The following is a 13,725-nucleotide window of genomic DNA, read 5'->3' on the forward strand; positions in this document are numbered from 1 at the left end:
GACTCAAGTCGAACATCAGAGAAGAAACCGAGCCTGTTGTGGTAAGAGTGATAATAGCCAGATGCTATGAACCCCAGTCCAGCATGCATGCCGTAGTACAAGTGTAAAACCCCCCATCAGTCACTACCATGAAAGTCTGCCCCTAACAACCATCATCCTAGCCTCCCTTTCGCAGATGCTAACGACAAAAGACACGCTCTCCGCCGCACCCAGTCTTGACACTCCTTTGTTGGGCTTCGAGAGCCTAGATGGCGTACTTTCGGGTCCACTCGCGCGCCGTCGATTCGTAGCGGGACCGGTCGGTCTTGTAGACGTGTGCGATCTCGGGGACGAGCGGGTCGTCGGGGTTTGGGTCTGTCAGCATCGAGCAGATACTCAGCAGCACTGTGATTTTGTTAGTATGTATTCTACTCGACGTAGGGGACTCGGGTAACGCACCCTTTGAGATGGTCAGAGCAGGGCTCCATTGGTCTCGCAGAATGTCCAAGCAGATGCTGCCGTTGGAGTTGATGTTGGGGTGGTAGATGCGGGTGGTGAAGTTGACCTTCGGGGGCTTGAAGGGGTAGTCGGTCGGGAAGTGGATTGCTAGGAAGAAGACACCGCCGGAATATGGTGAGTCGCCGGGACCCATGATGGTTGCTTGCCAGTGGAACTGCGTGTTGTTAGCGTCATGTCCAGTGTAGTTTTTCGTTCGCCCAGCCGCGTGGCTGTCTTGCAGAAGAGTGACGTACCAGATCATCTCCGATGGGGCCAGCTGAACAGGAAGAGGGAGGGTCACTAGGGGTATCATGTCAGCTAAATGGTCTTCTCGTCATGTTCTCGCAGAGACACGGCGTGGCAGCCTTGCTTGAGGGCCCCGCATGCGGTCGTGGCCGTGCAAGCAAAACAGCGAGCCTCGCCGCCAGCCACGAGGGCCGGGAGATAGGTCACGTACCGGCCGAGATCGGTCAACTCCTTGTTGATGCGCTTGAGAGCCATGGCTGCGGTGTGTGTGTGGTGTGTGTGGAGTGGTAGTGACGGGTATCGCGGGTGTCGGGGTCGAGCGAGTTGGTGTTGAAGAGTTGAAGTGGGATGTCTGCGCAGGCAAGGCGGTTAGTTAGCGGCGGGGATCCAAAGAAAGCAAGTGCGGCGTGTCAGCGCGGGAACCTCATCCGCCACTCTTTAACTCACTCACCTCTGACTCTATGTAAAGACAAAGACGGTCACGCTGTACGAGCACGATGTTTTGCACGATGGGGCTGAGCAGGGGCGTTTGTATTTATCATGTGTGAGGAGCCAACCGCACGAGGCGAGACAAGCTGACCGCCCAACTGTCGCTGCCCACATTTCCACCGAGCGTTTCTACCCAGCAACCGCGCTGGGTGGCAACCTATCGAAGCCTAGAGAAGATGCCTCAAGGCTGACATGGACATTCACGCTGCTTCTGACCTCACTTAGTCACCACGCATTGGGCGGTAGCGAGGCCTTTACTCGGGTGGCGAACGGCACTGTGGATACGAGCAATCAGATGTGATACTTGCCGCGTTCGAGGCAAGAGTCGCCGGGTTTGATATGCATATACTTCTAAATAAACATTGCCTGCATGCGTACCACCGCTAGGCGCCTACGGCTGACAAGTTGCCTGTGATTGGGTGCGCTTCTACGTATTCTTGTTGGTAGTACAGCAACAACCCGAGTATATTTCACCATTAGCAGAATGCTTGTAGACCTGTGATTGCACGACCGAGGATCAAAGCTGATGCAGGTTAGTCAGAGTCGAGACACGTTTCGATTGTACTCACAGTGAATGTCGCTCTGGCCCTCATATGTCTGCGTCACAAACAAGTTGGCGACATGTCTTCCGATCCCGTACTCGTCGGATACTGCGTTTCCGCCAAACACTTCTTGCAGTCTGCTCACAGTCAGTACACGTTGAACAAGCGCTTGGTACTACTTACGTTCGCGCGTTGATCAAAGCCCGATCACAGTTCTGTCTCTTGATCATAGAGATCATCTCAGGTGCAGCTTTGCCCTCGTCCTTGAGCCTTCCGACTTGGTGGGCGGCCAGAATGCCGTATGCAGCATCCGTCGTCGCGTCAGCTAGCTTCTTCTGCACAAGCTGGTACTTGGCAATCGGGTTGTTCTTGAATTGTTTCCTCTCGAGGGCGTACTCTCGGGTCCTTGCAATGCAGTCCTCGAGAGCACCGATAGTCCCCCAGGCAATGCCATACCTGGCCGAGTTGAGACAGCTGAAGGGTCCCTTCAAACCCTCAACCTCTGGAAACATGTTTGCTTCGGACACGGGACACTCATCAAGCTGGATCATGCCGGTAATAGACGCCCGCAGACCGTTCTTGTGCTTGATTGGCGGGGTCTCGAGAGTACCCGGTGGACATTGGTCGCGCTCAATGACAAAGCCACGGATCTTGCCAGTCTCCTGCAGCTTCGCCCAGACAAGGAGAACATCGGCAATGGGCGAATTTGTGATCCACGTCTTTGATCCAGACAGTGAGTAGTAGCCCTTCTTGGTCGGATGCGGCTTAGCAGTCGTCTCCAGAGAGCCTGGATCGGATCCGTGGTTTGGCTCAGTCAGACCAAAGCAGCCCAGCAGTTGGCCCTTGGCCATCTTGGGTAGGAGGCGCTCCTTCAGTTCTTCAGATCCAAACTCCTCGATACCGCCCATGGCAAGTGAGCTTTGGACCGAGTAGCCGGAACGATATCCAGAATCGACTCTCTCCACAGCTCTGGTGATCAGACCTGCGGCAACACTGCTGACTCCGGCACACTCATAGCCCTGGATGCTTGCACCCAGTAGCCCTAATTCGCCCATTTCCGTGATGATCTTCCTATCAAAGTCCTCATTGCGGTATGCATCTGTAACACGTCAGCTAGCTCAGGACTCCCCACAACGGTATATGTACCTAGCACTCTCGGGAGCATGCGCTCTTGGCAATATGACTCTGCTGTCTCCGAGATGGCTTGCTCTTCCTCTGTGAACAAGTTGCTTGTGTTCAATGGATCTTGCCAGTCAAACTTGACGGGAGCATGTAAGTACCGCTTGCCGAGGGCCGCAGACCGGAGTGGGGTGCGCAATTGCCTGGTGGCATGTCTGTAGGTTGGTCGCAGCATTTTCGAGTCGTTATCAGGAATGTGGAAAGTGTCTCAGCTACACAAAAGTGACAGTTATACCCGGTTTCTCACGAGAATCTGCGTAATTGGATGAAGTTGGCCTCGGAAGTCCCACCGTTGAAAGAACCGCGGCAGGCGGTTCGGAAGCACTCCGCGGTGGCAAGAAAGCTAGCATCATCACTCTATCCACGCGGCAATTGAAGGATTTGGCGGGATCACGAGTTGCAGATAGCAGTTCCGAGATGCATCGCCTGGAATGCATGCAGAGCCTCACTAAGCGATGACAGGCAAATGTGGGGTAGCGACGCCAAGGAATGTAGACCGTGATTGCGCGCGGTGAGACGCGAACGCGTCGTGACGATCGTTGGCGTCACTTTCTCCAGCCACCACGCAGTCGCCTACGCTTCTACACACAACGCTCTGGGCCAACAGCACCTCAAACCTCTCCGATTAATACAACTGCCAGAGGAGATCAGTCGCCATGGGTATCAAACACCTGTACCAGCTCATTGAGGAGCATGCGCCAGAGGCCGTCAAGAAGGGCGAGATCAAGAACCAGTTTGGACGCAAAGTCGCCATAGTACGTCTGCTATCGTCTCACCTACACGGTCAATTACTAACATACTCAGGATGCGTATGCATATTCTAATCCCTCTATGGCTCTCCAATCTAATACTGTGTAGATCTATGAGCATCTACAGTTTCCTCATCGCAGTCCGCTCCGATGGCCAGCAGCTCATGAGCGAGACGGGCGAAACCACTTCACATCTCATGGGTCTCTTTTACCGCACAATGCGCATGGTCGACAACGGCATCAAGCCCCTCTACGTCTTCGATGGCGCTCCACCCAAGCTCAAGTCCGGCGAGCTCGCGAAGCGTTTCCAGCGCAAGACAGAGGCACACGCGGCGGCTGAGGAGGCGAAGGAGACTGGTACAGCAGAGGACGTTGAGAAGTTCTCCCGGCGGACAGTCAGGGTCACGAGGGAGCACAACGAGGAGTGCCAGCGCTTGCTCAAGCTCATGGGCATCCCCTACATTGTCGCACCGACCGAGGCTGAAGCCCAGTGTGCTACGTTGGCGAGAGGAGGCAAGGTATACGCCGCTGCTTCAGAGGACATGGACACTCTTACTTTCGATTCACCCATCCTGCTGCGACACTTGACCTTCAGCGAGCAGCGCAAAGAGCCCATTCTGGAAATCCACCTGGACAAGGTGCTCGAAGGCCTGAACATGGAGCGGAAGCAGGTATGAATACATCACTACCTCAAACGTGTCATATACTAACCACTGTCAGTTCATCGACCTCTGTATCCTCCTCGGCTGCGATTACCTCGACCCCATCAAAGGCATCGGCCCAAGCACCGCCCTCAAGCTTATCCGCGAGCATACCGACCTCGAAGGCGTCGTCGAACACATCAAGTCCCAATCCTCCAAGAAGCTCACCATCCCCGACGACTGGCCGTTCGCCGATGCTCGTCTCCTCTTCCTCGAGCCCGACGTGCGCCCCGCCGACGACCCAGAATGCGACTTCAAGTGGGAAGCCCCAGACGTAGAAGGCCTCGTCAAGTTCCTGGTCGAGGAGAAGCACTTCAATGAAGACAGGGTGCGCAACGGAGCAGCCAAGCTACAGAAGAACATGAAGACAGCGCAGCAGAGTAGGCTGGAAGGCTTCTTCAAGCCGATTGAGAAGACCGCTGAGGAGAAGGCTAGTCTCAAGCGCAAGGCCGAGGAGAAGCTCGAGGAAAAGAAGAAGAAGCAAAAGGCTGATGCGAAGGCGAAGAAGCAGGCCAAGGCTAAGCCGAGGACCGCTGGTTAGGGAGATGAAGTTACGGGAGACAGCGTCGAGGTTTGCGCAAAAAGGGCGTTTATGGGACAGTGATACCGGGGGAGCTTGCGGCGTTTTCAAGGCATACGATACGCATATGGTTCGTTATACCATGTCTACTTCATGGTGTCTCGACATGTAGCTTCGTTCTATATCAAAGCAAGAAATTTAACAGCATTGCAACATGCACGATTCATAACTTGGACGCTTGAGTATCTTCATACTTCTCGCTCGATACGTGTTGTCTTGTTTCTTCGCACAGTATATCCAAGGTTAAGTCTCAGTATGCACCTCAACATCGCGTAAAGCATTCATATCCACTTCATATCATACTATTTCCACATCTACGAGCCTATGGTGCACTACGAAAGTTAACAAAAGATGATATTCAAAAAAAAAACCCTTTTCAATAATACTACTAGAGTTTCACCGATACGGAAACGTGTTGATGATCTAAGGAGAATTGTGTCCGCATATGCCGAACTCCTAACCTTATTCTGTAACTTTGACATTTCCATGACTGACCGCGACGAGACGCATTACGCTGATTTCTCTCTGTAGACAGGCACAACATGAACGGATCAAATTACAATACTCGTCATCACAATACTCAAAACTATAGAATTCGCCGACTTTTAGCAGATTCGCCTCTGACATCACTTCCAATACCCGCCATCCCATTTCTACTACTCTCGCGCATCAACCCAAACCTACAACCATCACCATCGTCATCCCAAGACGGAATGCAAGTAATCCGGCGAACCAAACCCTATGTCTCCAACGTCTCCAACCAAAGGATCACAACACACTACCCTAGCGCCACAACTGCCCGGGCAAGGGAAACTAGTAATCCCATCACTCACCAGAATACCACATCACATTCGCAGCTCATTGTGTCAAAGAGTGACCAAGCAACCATCATCCCTTTCCAACCCGGCGAGTCAACACACAAAGAATCCGTAACGATAGCCCCAGCACGGAACCATGTATTCAACCTCGCAACGAGTCACGCCCAGCACGAAACACGTCTCAGCAAACGATAAAAAACGGGCGAACGACAACGCGGAACTTACCTGCACCTGACGCGGCATCTCACACCCCAGGGTCCAGTAGCACTGAGCCTGCCCTCGCGCATCCGGCTTATCCCACCACCGCCGCTGTAGGAGCCACACACGCGCACGCACTACCACATCGAACCAAGGCCCAGCTAGCAGTCGTTGAACCGGTCAAACCAACCACTCAACCTTAATCCCCTTCCTTTCCGAGCGACTTTGGTTCGAAACAGGCGGGAAAACTTCGGTACCCAAGTATTCTTCTCCAAGCTTCCGTCGAGGCCGAAACGAGGCGTGGGAGCTAGAATGTTTAGGTGGGGGATGTTACGTTCTGACGCTGCTGGCGTTGACGTGGATGTGACATGACATCTGACTGACGGATGGATAGAGCAGAAAGAGTTCACGCCAGTGCTGTTTGCAGCCCGCAGCGGTCGCGCCAGCCAGCGTTGACAATCCACGGATGCCTGCTTCTACGCTATTGACGGATGCATCCGCGTTAGAGTAGTTCATAGTTGCGTTTGTTAAGGGAGTAGACTGGTCGGCTGGCCTGCCTGATGTTGTTCGGTTGTAACATGAGCCGCAGAGTTTTGGAGAACAGGTTTTCGGTTTGGTCTTTGTTCCTTGGTATGCATGTCCACGGGTAGGTACGTATGAAAGATGTTCACGGACTGCATTGCGCTAGCACAGAAGGAGCCAATTTCTAGCCATCTACTCCTCCTTCACAATCAGATAAAGAATGCATCAAACGTAACCAACTCAGCACATCAGCGATGCTTCTCCCACGGAAAACCCACGGCAGGTATAGCGCAAGCCGAACACAACCCTAACGAACTGACTAGCCCCGAATAATCGCGCCACGTTATCGCGCCACTTAGAGTTTCCAAGGGTCCAGGGTCTTGCACGACAGCGTTGGTGGTTTGGTCGAAAGCAAGAACATGTTGTTGATTGATCGACACATGCGCGAACGCGGGTCCCGGACGAACTTCCCCACAGACAACGTTTCAGTTGCTGCATGCTGCAAATGTGTGGATCTACACCGGCCGGTGAATATGCTCGCGTGGCATGTACATTAGCACTTATCATGTGAAATGATGCGCGTTTTTGGGACGCTGGAAAAGGGAAAGTTTGCTGTGCGGTAGGCGTGTTTCAAGGGTCCTTGGACAGGCTTTTTACTGCTTTGGGATGTGGGTATCTTGGGTATCTATTCATGTTCGCGGGTTTACTCATCGTTGTGTGTATTGCGTCCAGGGATATTACACAAGTCAGGCGAGTTGCTCAACGGGGTAATATGTCGTCGATCCGGCGAGAGTTGCGTGGTTGCTGGTGACAAGGGAAAGCGAGGTTGGGTTCTCATCCCTGCTGCTGCTCTTGATGCTGCTTCGAACTCGTAGCACCAATGCGCATCATACCCAGTACGCTGCTTTGAGACTGGTGCGCTAGCTTCAGCGGGGAATAGCGAGACTCTGGGAGGCGGCGGCCGGCTTTGATGCTGTCTAGAACCCTGTTCAACGTGTCAGTCAGTCAATATCCTAAACATTGTCTTGACAGAGGGCATGTATATGTTGTGCATAAACCCAATCACATGCGCAATCGCGCGTGAAACAGCCGGACAAGCTGTGACGGACGGGAGATGCGCAAGCCCAAAGGCTTACTTTGCTGGCGACTTACCATTCCGCATTGATGAACTTGACAGCCTTGCCACCTGTACGAGTAATCTCCTTCTGCATCTTGCTTGCTGCTAGGCCGCCGCCTGCACCACCCCCACTGCCAATGCAGTTTACTCGACCAAGTATGACGTGCGTTACGGTCCGGCGGCCGAGAGATATCGAGTGGCTAGCGCCGTGGGCAGCGCAGAGCTGCTTGAGTTTGTGGTCTGAGACTAGAGGGGCGGTGGAGCCGTTGAGGTAGAAACAGAGGCCGGTGAAGATCTGCTTTTCGGAAGGTTTTGACGAGGCTGAGGAGACGTCGCTCTGGGGATGCGTGTCTGAGTCGGTTCCCACGTCTGAGGGCGCATGCTTAGAGACAGTTGGAATGCCCTCGTCTTTCTCCTGGGATGGCTTTCTGCTGCTGCCGGCCTTGCTCGCAGCCCATACCTCGGCCAGGCTCTTCTGTCCGCCGGTCCTCAGACCCTTTGCGCCCTTCTCCCAGCTGCCATTGTCCTTGCGACCATCCTTGCCAAAGTCCTCACTCCCTGCACCCACCGTATCCGCGACTCTCTTGCCACCGTCTCTGCCAGCCCTGAACTGCTCGCCCAGCTTGAGGCTCCGTGAGGCGCGCCATGAAGTGGAGCCTCCGAGGCGGTTCTCCGCGCGCTGATGGCCGGTACTGGAGCTGTTCCAGGGGTCGAAGAAGGTGCGTCTGGGCGGTGCGGCGGCGACGGGGGACGTCAGACGGGGACGCGTCGCGGATGAGGCTGCTTCAGGCGCGTCTGACGCGTGCGCAGGTGACGGGCGGTCGGCATGGCGGGCGTCGTCAGAAGTCGGGTCCGCGTTCGGGATGCGTGTTGCCATATCGGGTGCTGATCTTGCGACGACGGTTAGCTTCGGGGCCCTTCCAAGCCGGGGGGATGTGATGCGAGTGCATTCTCGCCTGCCCGCCGAAAATGCACGTGAAGGATTCCACGTCCTGTCCAGTGTCCAGTGTCCACTGGCGTTGCAACGGGCACCCGAACCCGGGCTGCATGCGGCAAGGCGTGGCGGGGGCGACTTACCCTGTTGTTGTTGTGCGTGCAGACGCATGTGGGAACAGCTGCGGGCTCAGTGGGCAGTGTGATTAAAAACAAAGTTTACGTCCGCCAGGGTCCTGAGTCGAGTTCCATTGATTTTGCAAAACAAACTTTGCTAATCCCATGCTGCGACGTCTACGCGAGGGCAAGGCAATCCTTTGCGTGAAACCATGAGGTTCAATACGGAAGGTCAGCAACGGCAGCCTCGTTCCTGCGCGGCCTCGCTCCTCACCTGAGGGCAAGGCCGCCAATAACACGAATGCGATACATGCGCCATGCTCAAACAAGCTGATTGTGGTGTGTGTGTATTATCCATTACTCGTCCATGTCTGAGATGACACAATTACACTAAGTATCTCGGATATCGATGCGTGTTCCGCAGTAACGTAGTCGCGTGCCTTTTCGTATGTACAGCCGAAGAAAAGAAACATGCTTCCAAAAACAATTCGTTGTAGTACGCCATTTGCCATGCACCCTGTTTCCTGAACGCCATGCTTTATCCGTCATAGATCACATGAACTGAATGTACTAACATGAAAATAGAAATTTTGACCCGCGAAGGTATTGCTTCTGACAACGCCCGCTAAGAAAGGTCATACAACTGACGGCGGCAGCGAGACGTCGGGACATCTTCGCAGTGCCAGAAAAGAAAACAATGGGGTACTTTAATAAAACGACTCGGAACGCCTGCATGCTTTTGCGGCGATGGCAGGTCTCCATGTTGTCTAGGCATCGCGTTGCCCATCGGTCCGAATAGCGCGGTATGAGCCGTGGATTCGTGAGCGCATGTGAACATACTACATTGACTCGTGGTGATACGAGTCGTCGTGAAGTCGTAAAGGCCGTCGTGAACAGCTGCTCCGCCGTCTACGCATGGGCGTGGGTGCTCTTGCTGACCGAGGCCTCGTATATCGCGCGGTGCTTCTTCATCTCGTCGGCGTCGAATGCCAGAGCATCGCTGCCCTTTCTGCTAGCCAATGACGCCGAGCTGCCGTTGCCGAACTTGAGGCTGGCGAGCGATCGGGCCTTTTTGAGCGACTTCTTTCCAGCATTCGCACCTGTCTGGGGAATGTGGTCAGCGGCGGCCCGCTGATTGAATTGCGTTATCTCTTCGACTTCGGGCCGGGGCTTGACTCGCATGCGCTTGAACTCGCGAGTAATCCTCTCAAGCTTGCTGAGACCCTTGATGGACGGGGTGTAGCTGAGCATGGGCTCGGGCGACTGCTTCTCGTGCACGCTAGATTGTACGCTGGGCCGGCGCTCGGAACCAAAACTGACACCGGAGTCATGCTTCTTCTCTTTGCCAGGTCCGTTCATGTAGCGATCAAACGACTCTGGGCCGTGAGTAGCGATGCAGTCTTGAATCATGTTTTGCGCGACGCGAAGGTACTTGTCGACGATCCTCTGGACGGTGGGCCAGCCAGTCTGGTCTTCCGGGCGCTTGTCCCGGTTGATGAGAGGAAGTAAGACATCGGGTCCCCTCCTCTGCACCTGGCTGATCAGTTCGAAGAAGATCTGGCGTTCTTCTTTCAGAGCTTCGTGGTTCAAGAACTGCGAGGGGAGCTTGGTCTGGGCATGGACAGGAGGAAAGAGGGTGTTGAGATAGCTAATGCAGTTGAGCTTGTTGAACTCTTCGTCAGAGAGATGGTTGATCATGATCTGCTTCATGTTAGTTGAGATCACGTGAGAAGGGAGACAGACAACATACCCATCGGCGGAGCCCGACCCATAGCTGAGCATAGTACGACTCAGCTTTCCGGTTCTTGCCTTCGAGGTTGTTGATCCAGAGTGCGATGCCAGGTGCCTTTTCAGCGACACGGGCCATGTCGGCGTCCCATGTGTCCCTGTGGACGTCAAGGGCCTCGAATGTGGTAGCCATCTCTCTGCGTCGTCGTGTCTCCAGATCCTTCAGGTAGTCGAGCGCAGTCAAAGCTTGGCTCCAGTCGACATCAGCTGGCTCGGGCATGAAGGTGCGGGTCACAAAGTTCACGATGAAGGCGGGTGGCAGTGCGCTGGTCCGTGTGGGTAACGCTTTGAGCTGGTTCATCAACGACGAGGTGAAGCTCATGGTCGCAGCTTCTGTGGTGTTCCATGCGAATGAGCTGGAAATTGGTGATGTGTTGCCAGACTTGGTGTAGTTCTTGGGGATGGGTTGGGCGCGGTCCACGCGGTTGAGCTCGTACATGGTCTTGAGAGGGATGTCGTAGCTGCCAGGGTACTGTAATACGTGTTCGAGAATGTATGCCATTGAGTTGTGGTTCTCGTCCGACGCGCTCCGGGAATGATTTGATGCCATTTTGAAGAGCACGTGAAAGGTGTGGCGTATGGATGCGAAGGGTCCCGGCGATGGCGCAGCGCTAGAGTTGCGCGTATCGCAGAAAAGCAAAGAGCGGAATGCGATCCCCGAGAAGCGAGAGCGAGGTTGGAGTTGAGGGTGTTGACGAGGAGAAAAGGCGGCCCGGGGGAGATGGGCTAGCGGGCGGCGCGTGGGGTTTGGTGGGGTGGTCGTAGCTTTGACGAGAAGAAAGGAAGGCGCGACCGGAGAGGCAGGATATCAAGCACAGCAGACAGTGCGGACGTGCAGGCAGATAGTGATACGTCGAGTCGCTCCAGGCAAGGTTGATGGTGGAATGTCCAGTGTGGTCGGCGTTGCAGTGTGCGACGGGGCAGGCGGTTATGAGCACGGTAAGCAAAAAAGAAGGACAAACACAGCGGTGCAGGGTCAGGTGGCAGTGGTGGTGTAGGACGGGGTTATGAGGAGCAGACGATCGCAGAGGGCTGGAACGGGCAGACGTCGGGTAGGTATACAGAAAGGGTTTTGCGTTTGCTCTAGTCAACGCTTCTTCTCATGATCCCTGAGCGAGGGCCCGTGATGGTCGCTTTCGCACTTGCATGAGTGGCGTCAGTGACAGGGGCTTCCAGCTTCCCCGAGAACCACGACCAAGACGGCCTAGCCATCTCACGGCAACGCCTTTCAGCTCGAGTGCGTCAGGCTTGCTGCCGACCCCGCCCCGAGTCAGGCACAGCTGGCACAGTTGCTCCCAATCGTCGCCTCGCGCTATGCTCACAGTCGCGCTGGTACGACGTGCATCTCCGGCCGTCCCCTGAGGACCCTGAGACGTCACTCTCAGGGCGCCAACAGCAGTACCATGGTCGAACCAAAACATGGAGAAGCACCAGAGCACAGGCTGATCCTGGCCGCAAAGGGTCCGCCGCTGTCGACATTCCGAGGTCTGCTCTGGTGGCTTCTGAATCGTGCTGCGTCTGCCCAACCGCACGCGAACTCTGCGCCGCCCTAACTCAATTCACCGACGATGCAGTCTCCACTTGGGACTCGACCGCATCATCCTGGGTGCCGATGCATGTCCCCTCGAGAGCACTTGGACCTTGCAGAATGCACATGCACATGCAACCCCATTTTCGATTCTTCCGCACTACCAATAAGGACGTCGCCGTAGCTGCAACTGTCAGAGGACAGGGTTGGGCCTGCATCGGCATTTTGACCTCGCAATGCAAAACCCAACCTTCAGGCACAGCAACATGGCAAAGTTGGATGTTCACGAACCTTACCCAAATCCTCATGATCCGCGTCATCTCGACAACATTGTGGCAATGTGTAGCGATGAGGATGCGGCGCGGCAGGCCCGTTGACGATGAAACCTCTGAACTTGGCTCTTGTAGCCTAGATTCACGACTCGTATCCTTGAGCTCGCACATTCGCAAACGCGATGTACCTTGCAGACTCGGAGCTGCAGCCATGCGAACTTATCACCGCTCACGGCCCCTGCCCCCGTTGTGCAAGCCTGCAGCCGAGTGGGGTGTTTGCAGCTCTGATAAAAGATTGCTCATATCACAAAAAAGCACCATAACAGCGCCTGCTATCGCATGTCAACAAACAACGCGACGCGCTTGACATGTCAAAATCTTGCTTCCGCACACTATGATTTAGGATATGGGTGGAAATCTCGCCCGCTGCCGTCGGACAGATTCCGATGCATGTGATTGAGGCCCCTCGAGTATACCTAAGGTACCAACAGGTGTAGACTGCATGCTCATGGCCTTGGGCCGCGGTGCAGCAGCATGTACGCGTTCGAGATCGGACTCGTAAAGGTAACGCAAAGGATCGTCCTGACTCCTAGCAGTCTTGTGTACTAGCATCAGTGCTCCTCCTCGCTTGCAGACCACACACTGCGAGGCCGAGGGCAACCCCATCGTTACACGAGCCGAGATTACTCATTTCATCGATCGAAGCTGTGCGATCGTACTGCACATCGCCAGATTGACGAGCTGTTGGTCCCTTTGCGCTGACCTTTGACGCCATACCGTCTGACAATCTCCTCACAGGCCACTCAGCCGCGGGTACAAACGCCGGTGGTTCTCCTCAACAACCCACAGCCGCGCAGGAACAAACGCAGCTAGCACAACAATGCCAGGATGCGTTTGTACGAATCGATAAAGACCGTTGAAAATAATCTCCGCGTCGATCTGCTCGCACCTGGGCAGACCGTGGCCAGCATCCCCCGTTTCGTCTCCACACCTAACGTTGCAGTGTCTCATTCGTTGCGGCCCAAAATTGCTTCTCCTTTGGGAAGCAACACCATCGTTGCAACAACATTCATGCGCATTGAAGATCGACTTCACGCCGCCACGCACACGGGGGGCAGCTGAAGCAAACAGGGTGTAGGATTTCAAATCAGTCCCTTGGTGTGGCCAGCCATGTAGTCATGCCTTCTCCTGGTGGCGCAGTCGGCCTCTGATCTGGAATCGAAGATGCAAGCCATTCTGGTGTTCTCAAGTTTGGTCCAACTGCAAGACCCTGCGATCATCTCATCAGGTTTCCTGCGGAGGTTTCCACTCTCGCTGTTCTCCGTGACACGGTCGTCGCGCGGACAGCTAGTGCGTAGTCGGCGAGGGAAGTACCACAACTCAGCTTCCTCATTGCCCCATGTGGCAACTTCAAACCTCCTGACATGACAGCTTGGAGATACTACTATAGCCAGGTACACTGCTGTATC

At 54.7% G+C, this 13,725-nt stretch overlaps 5 protein-coding genes across 5 annotated transcripts; 1 reads left to right on the top strand and 4 right to left on the bottom strand.

Moving 5' to 3' along the window:
- Positions 1 to 244: 244 nt before the first annotated feature.
- On the bottom strand, positions 245 to 978 carry UBC1_2 (Ubiquitin-conjugating enzyme E2 1; the record flags this gene model as incomplete). The annotated part of the gene is made up of 4 exons (XM_049402643.1): positions 245 to 384; positions 439 to 652; positions 732 to 777; positions 935 to 978. The coding sequence occupies 4 exons, from the start codon at positions 976 to 978 to the stop codon at positions 245 to 247; spliced, it is 444 nt and encodes a 147-aa protein (XP_049251498.1).
- A 710-nt stretch (positions 979 to 1,688) lies between these two features.
- J4E88_009039 (uncharacterized protein) lies at positions 1,689 to 3,108 on the bottom strand (the record flags this gene model as incomplete). The annotated part of the gene is made up of 4 exons (XM_049402644.1): positions 1,689 to 1,735; positions 1,782 to 1,891; positions 1,938 to 2,853; positions 2,901 to 3,108. 4 exons carry the CDS (start codon positions 3,106 to 3,108, stop codon positions 1,689 to 1,691), a joined length of 1,281 nt encoding a protein of 426 aa, XP_049251499.1.
- Positions 3,109 to 3,589: 481 nt separating this feature from the next.
- FEN1 (Elongation of fatty acids protein 2) lies at positions 3,590 to 4,924 on the top strand (the record flags this gene model as incomplete). Its single annotated transcript, XM_049402645.1, has 4 exons — positions 3,590 to 3,688; positions 3,738 to 3,742; positions 3,792 to 4,353; positions 4,403 to 4,924. The coding sequence occupies 4 exons, from the start codon at positions 3,590 to 3,592 to the stop codon at positions 4,922 to 4,924; spliced, it is 1,188 nt and encodes a 395-aa protein (XP_049251500.1).
- Positions 4,925 to 7,335: 2,411 nt separating this feature from the next.
- J4E88_009041 (uncharacterized protein) lies at positions 7,336 to 8,667 on the bottom strand (the record flags this gene model as incomplete). The annotated part of the gene is made up of 3 exons (XM_049402646.1): positions 7,336 to 7,486; positions 7,654 to 8,508; positions 8,633 to 8,667. 3 exons carry the CDS (start codon positions 8,665 to 8,667, stop codon positions 7,336 to 7,338), a joined length of 1,041 nt encoding a protein of 346 aa, XP_049251501.1.
- A 910-nt stretch (positions 8,668 to 9,577) lies between these two features.
- J4E88_009042 (uncharacterized protein) lies at positions 9,578 to 11,006 on the bottom strand (the record flags this gene model as incomplete). Its single annotated transcript, XM_049402647.1, has 2 exons — positions 9,578 to 10,369; positions 10,419 to 11,006. The coding sequence occupies 2 exons, from the start codon at positions 11,004 to 11,006 to the stop codon at positions 9,578 to 9,580; spliced, it is 1,380 nt and encodes a 459-aa protein (XP_049251502.1).
- Positions 11,007 to 13,725: the final 2,719 nt, after the last annotated feature.

This window comes from Alternaria novae-zelandiae, assembly GCF_023758075.1.
Source record: "Alternaria novae-zelandiae strain BMP 2774 chromosome Unknown scaffold_22, whole genome shotgun sequence".
Lineage (NCBI taxonomy): Eukaryota > Fungi > Ascomycota > Dothideomycetes > Pleosporales > Pleosporaceae > Alternaria > Alternaria novae-zelandiae.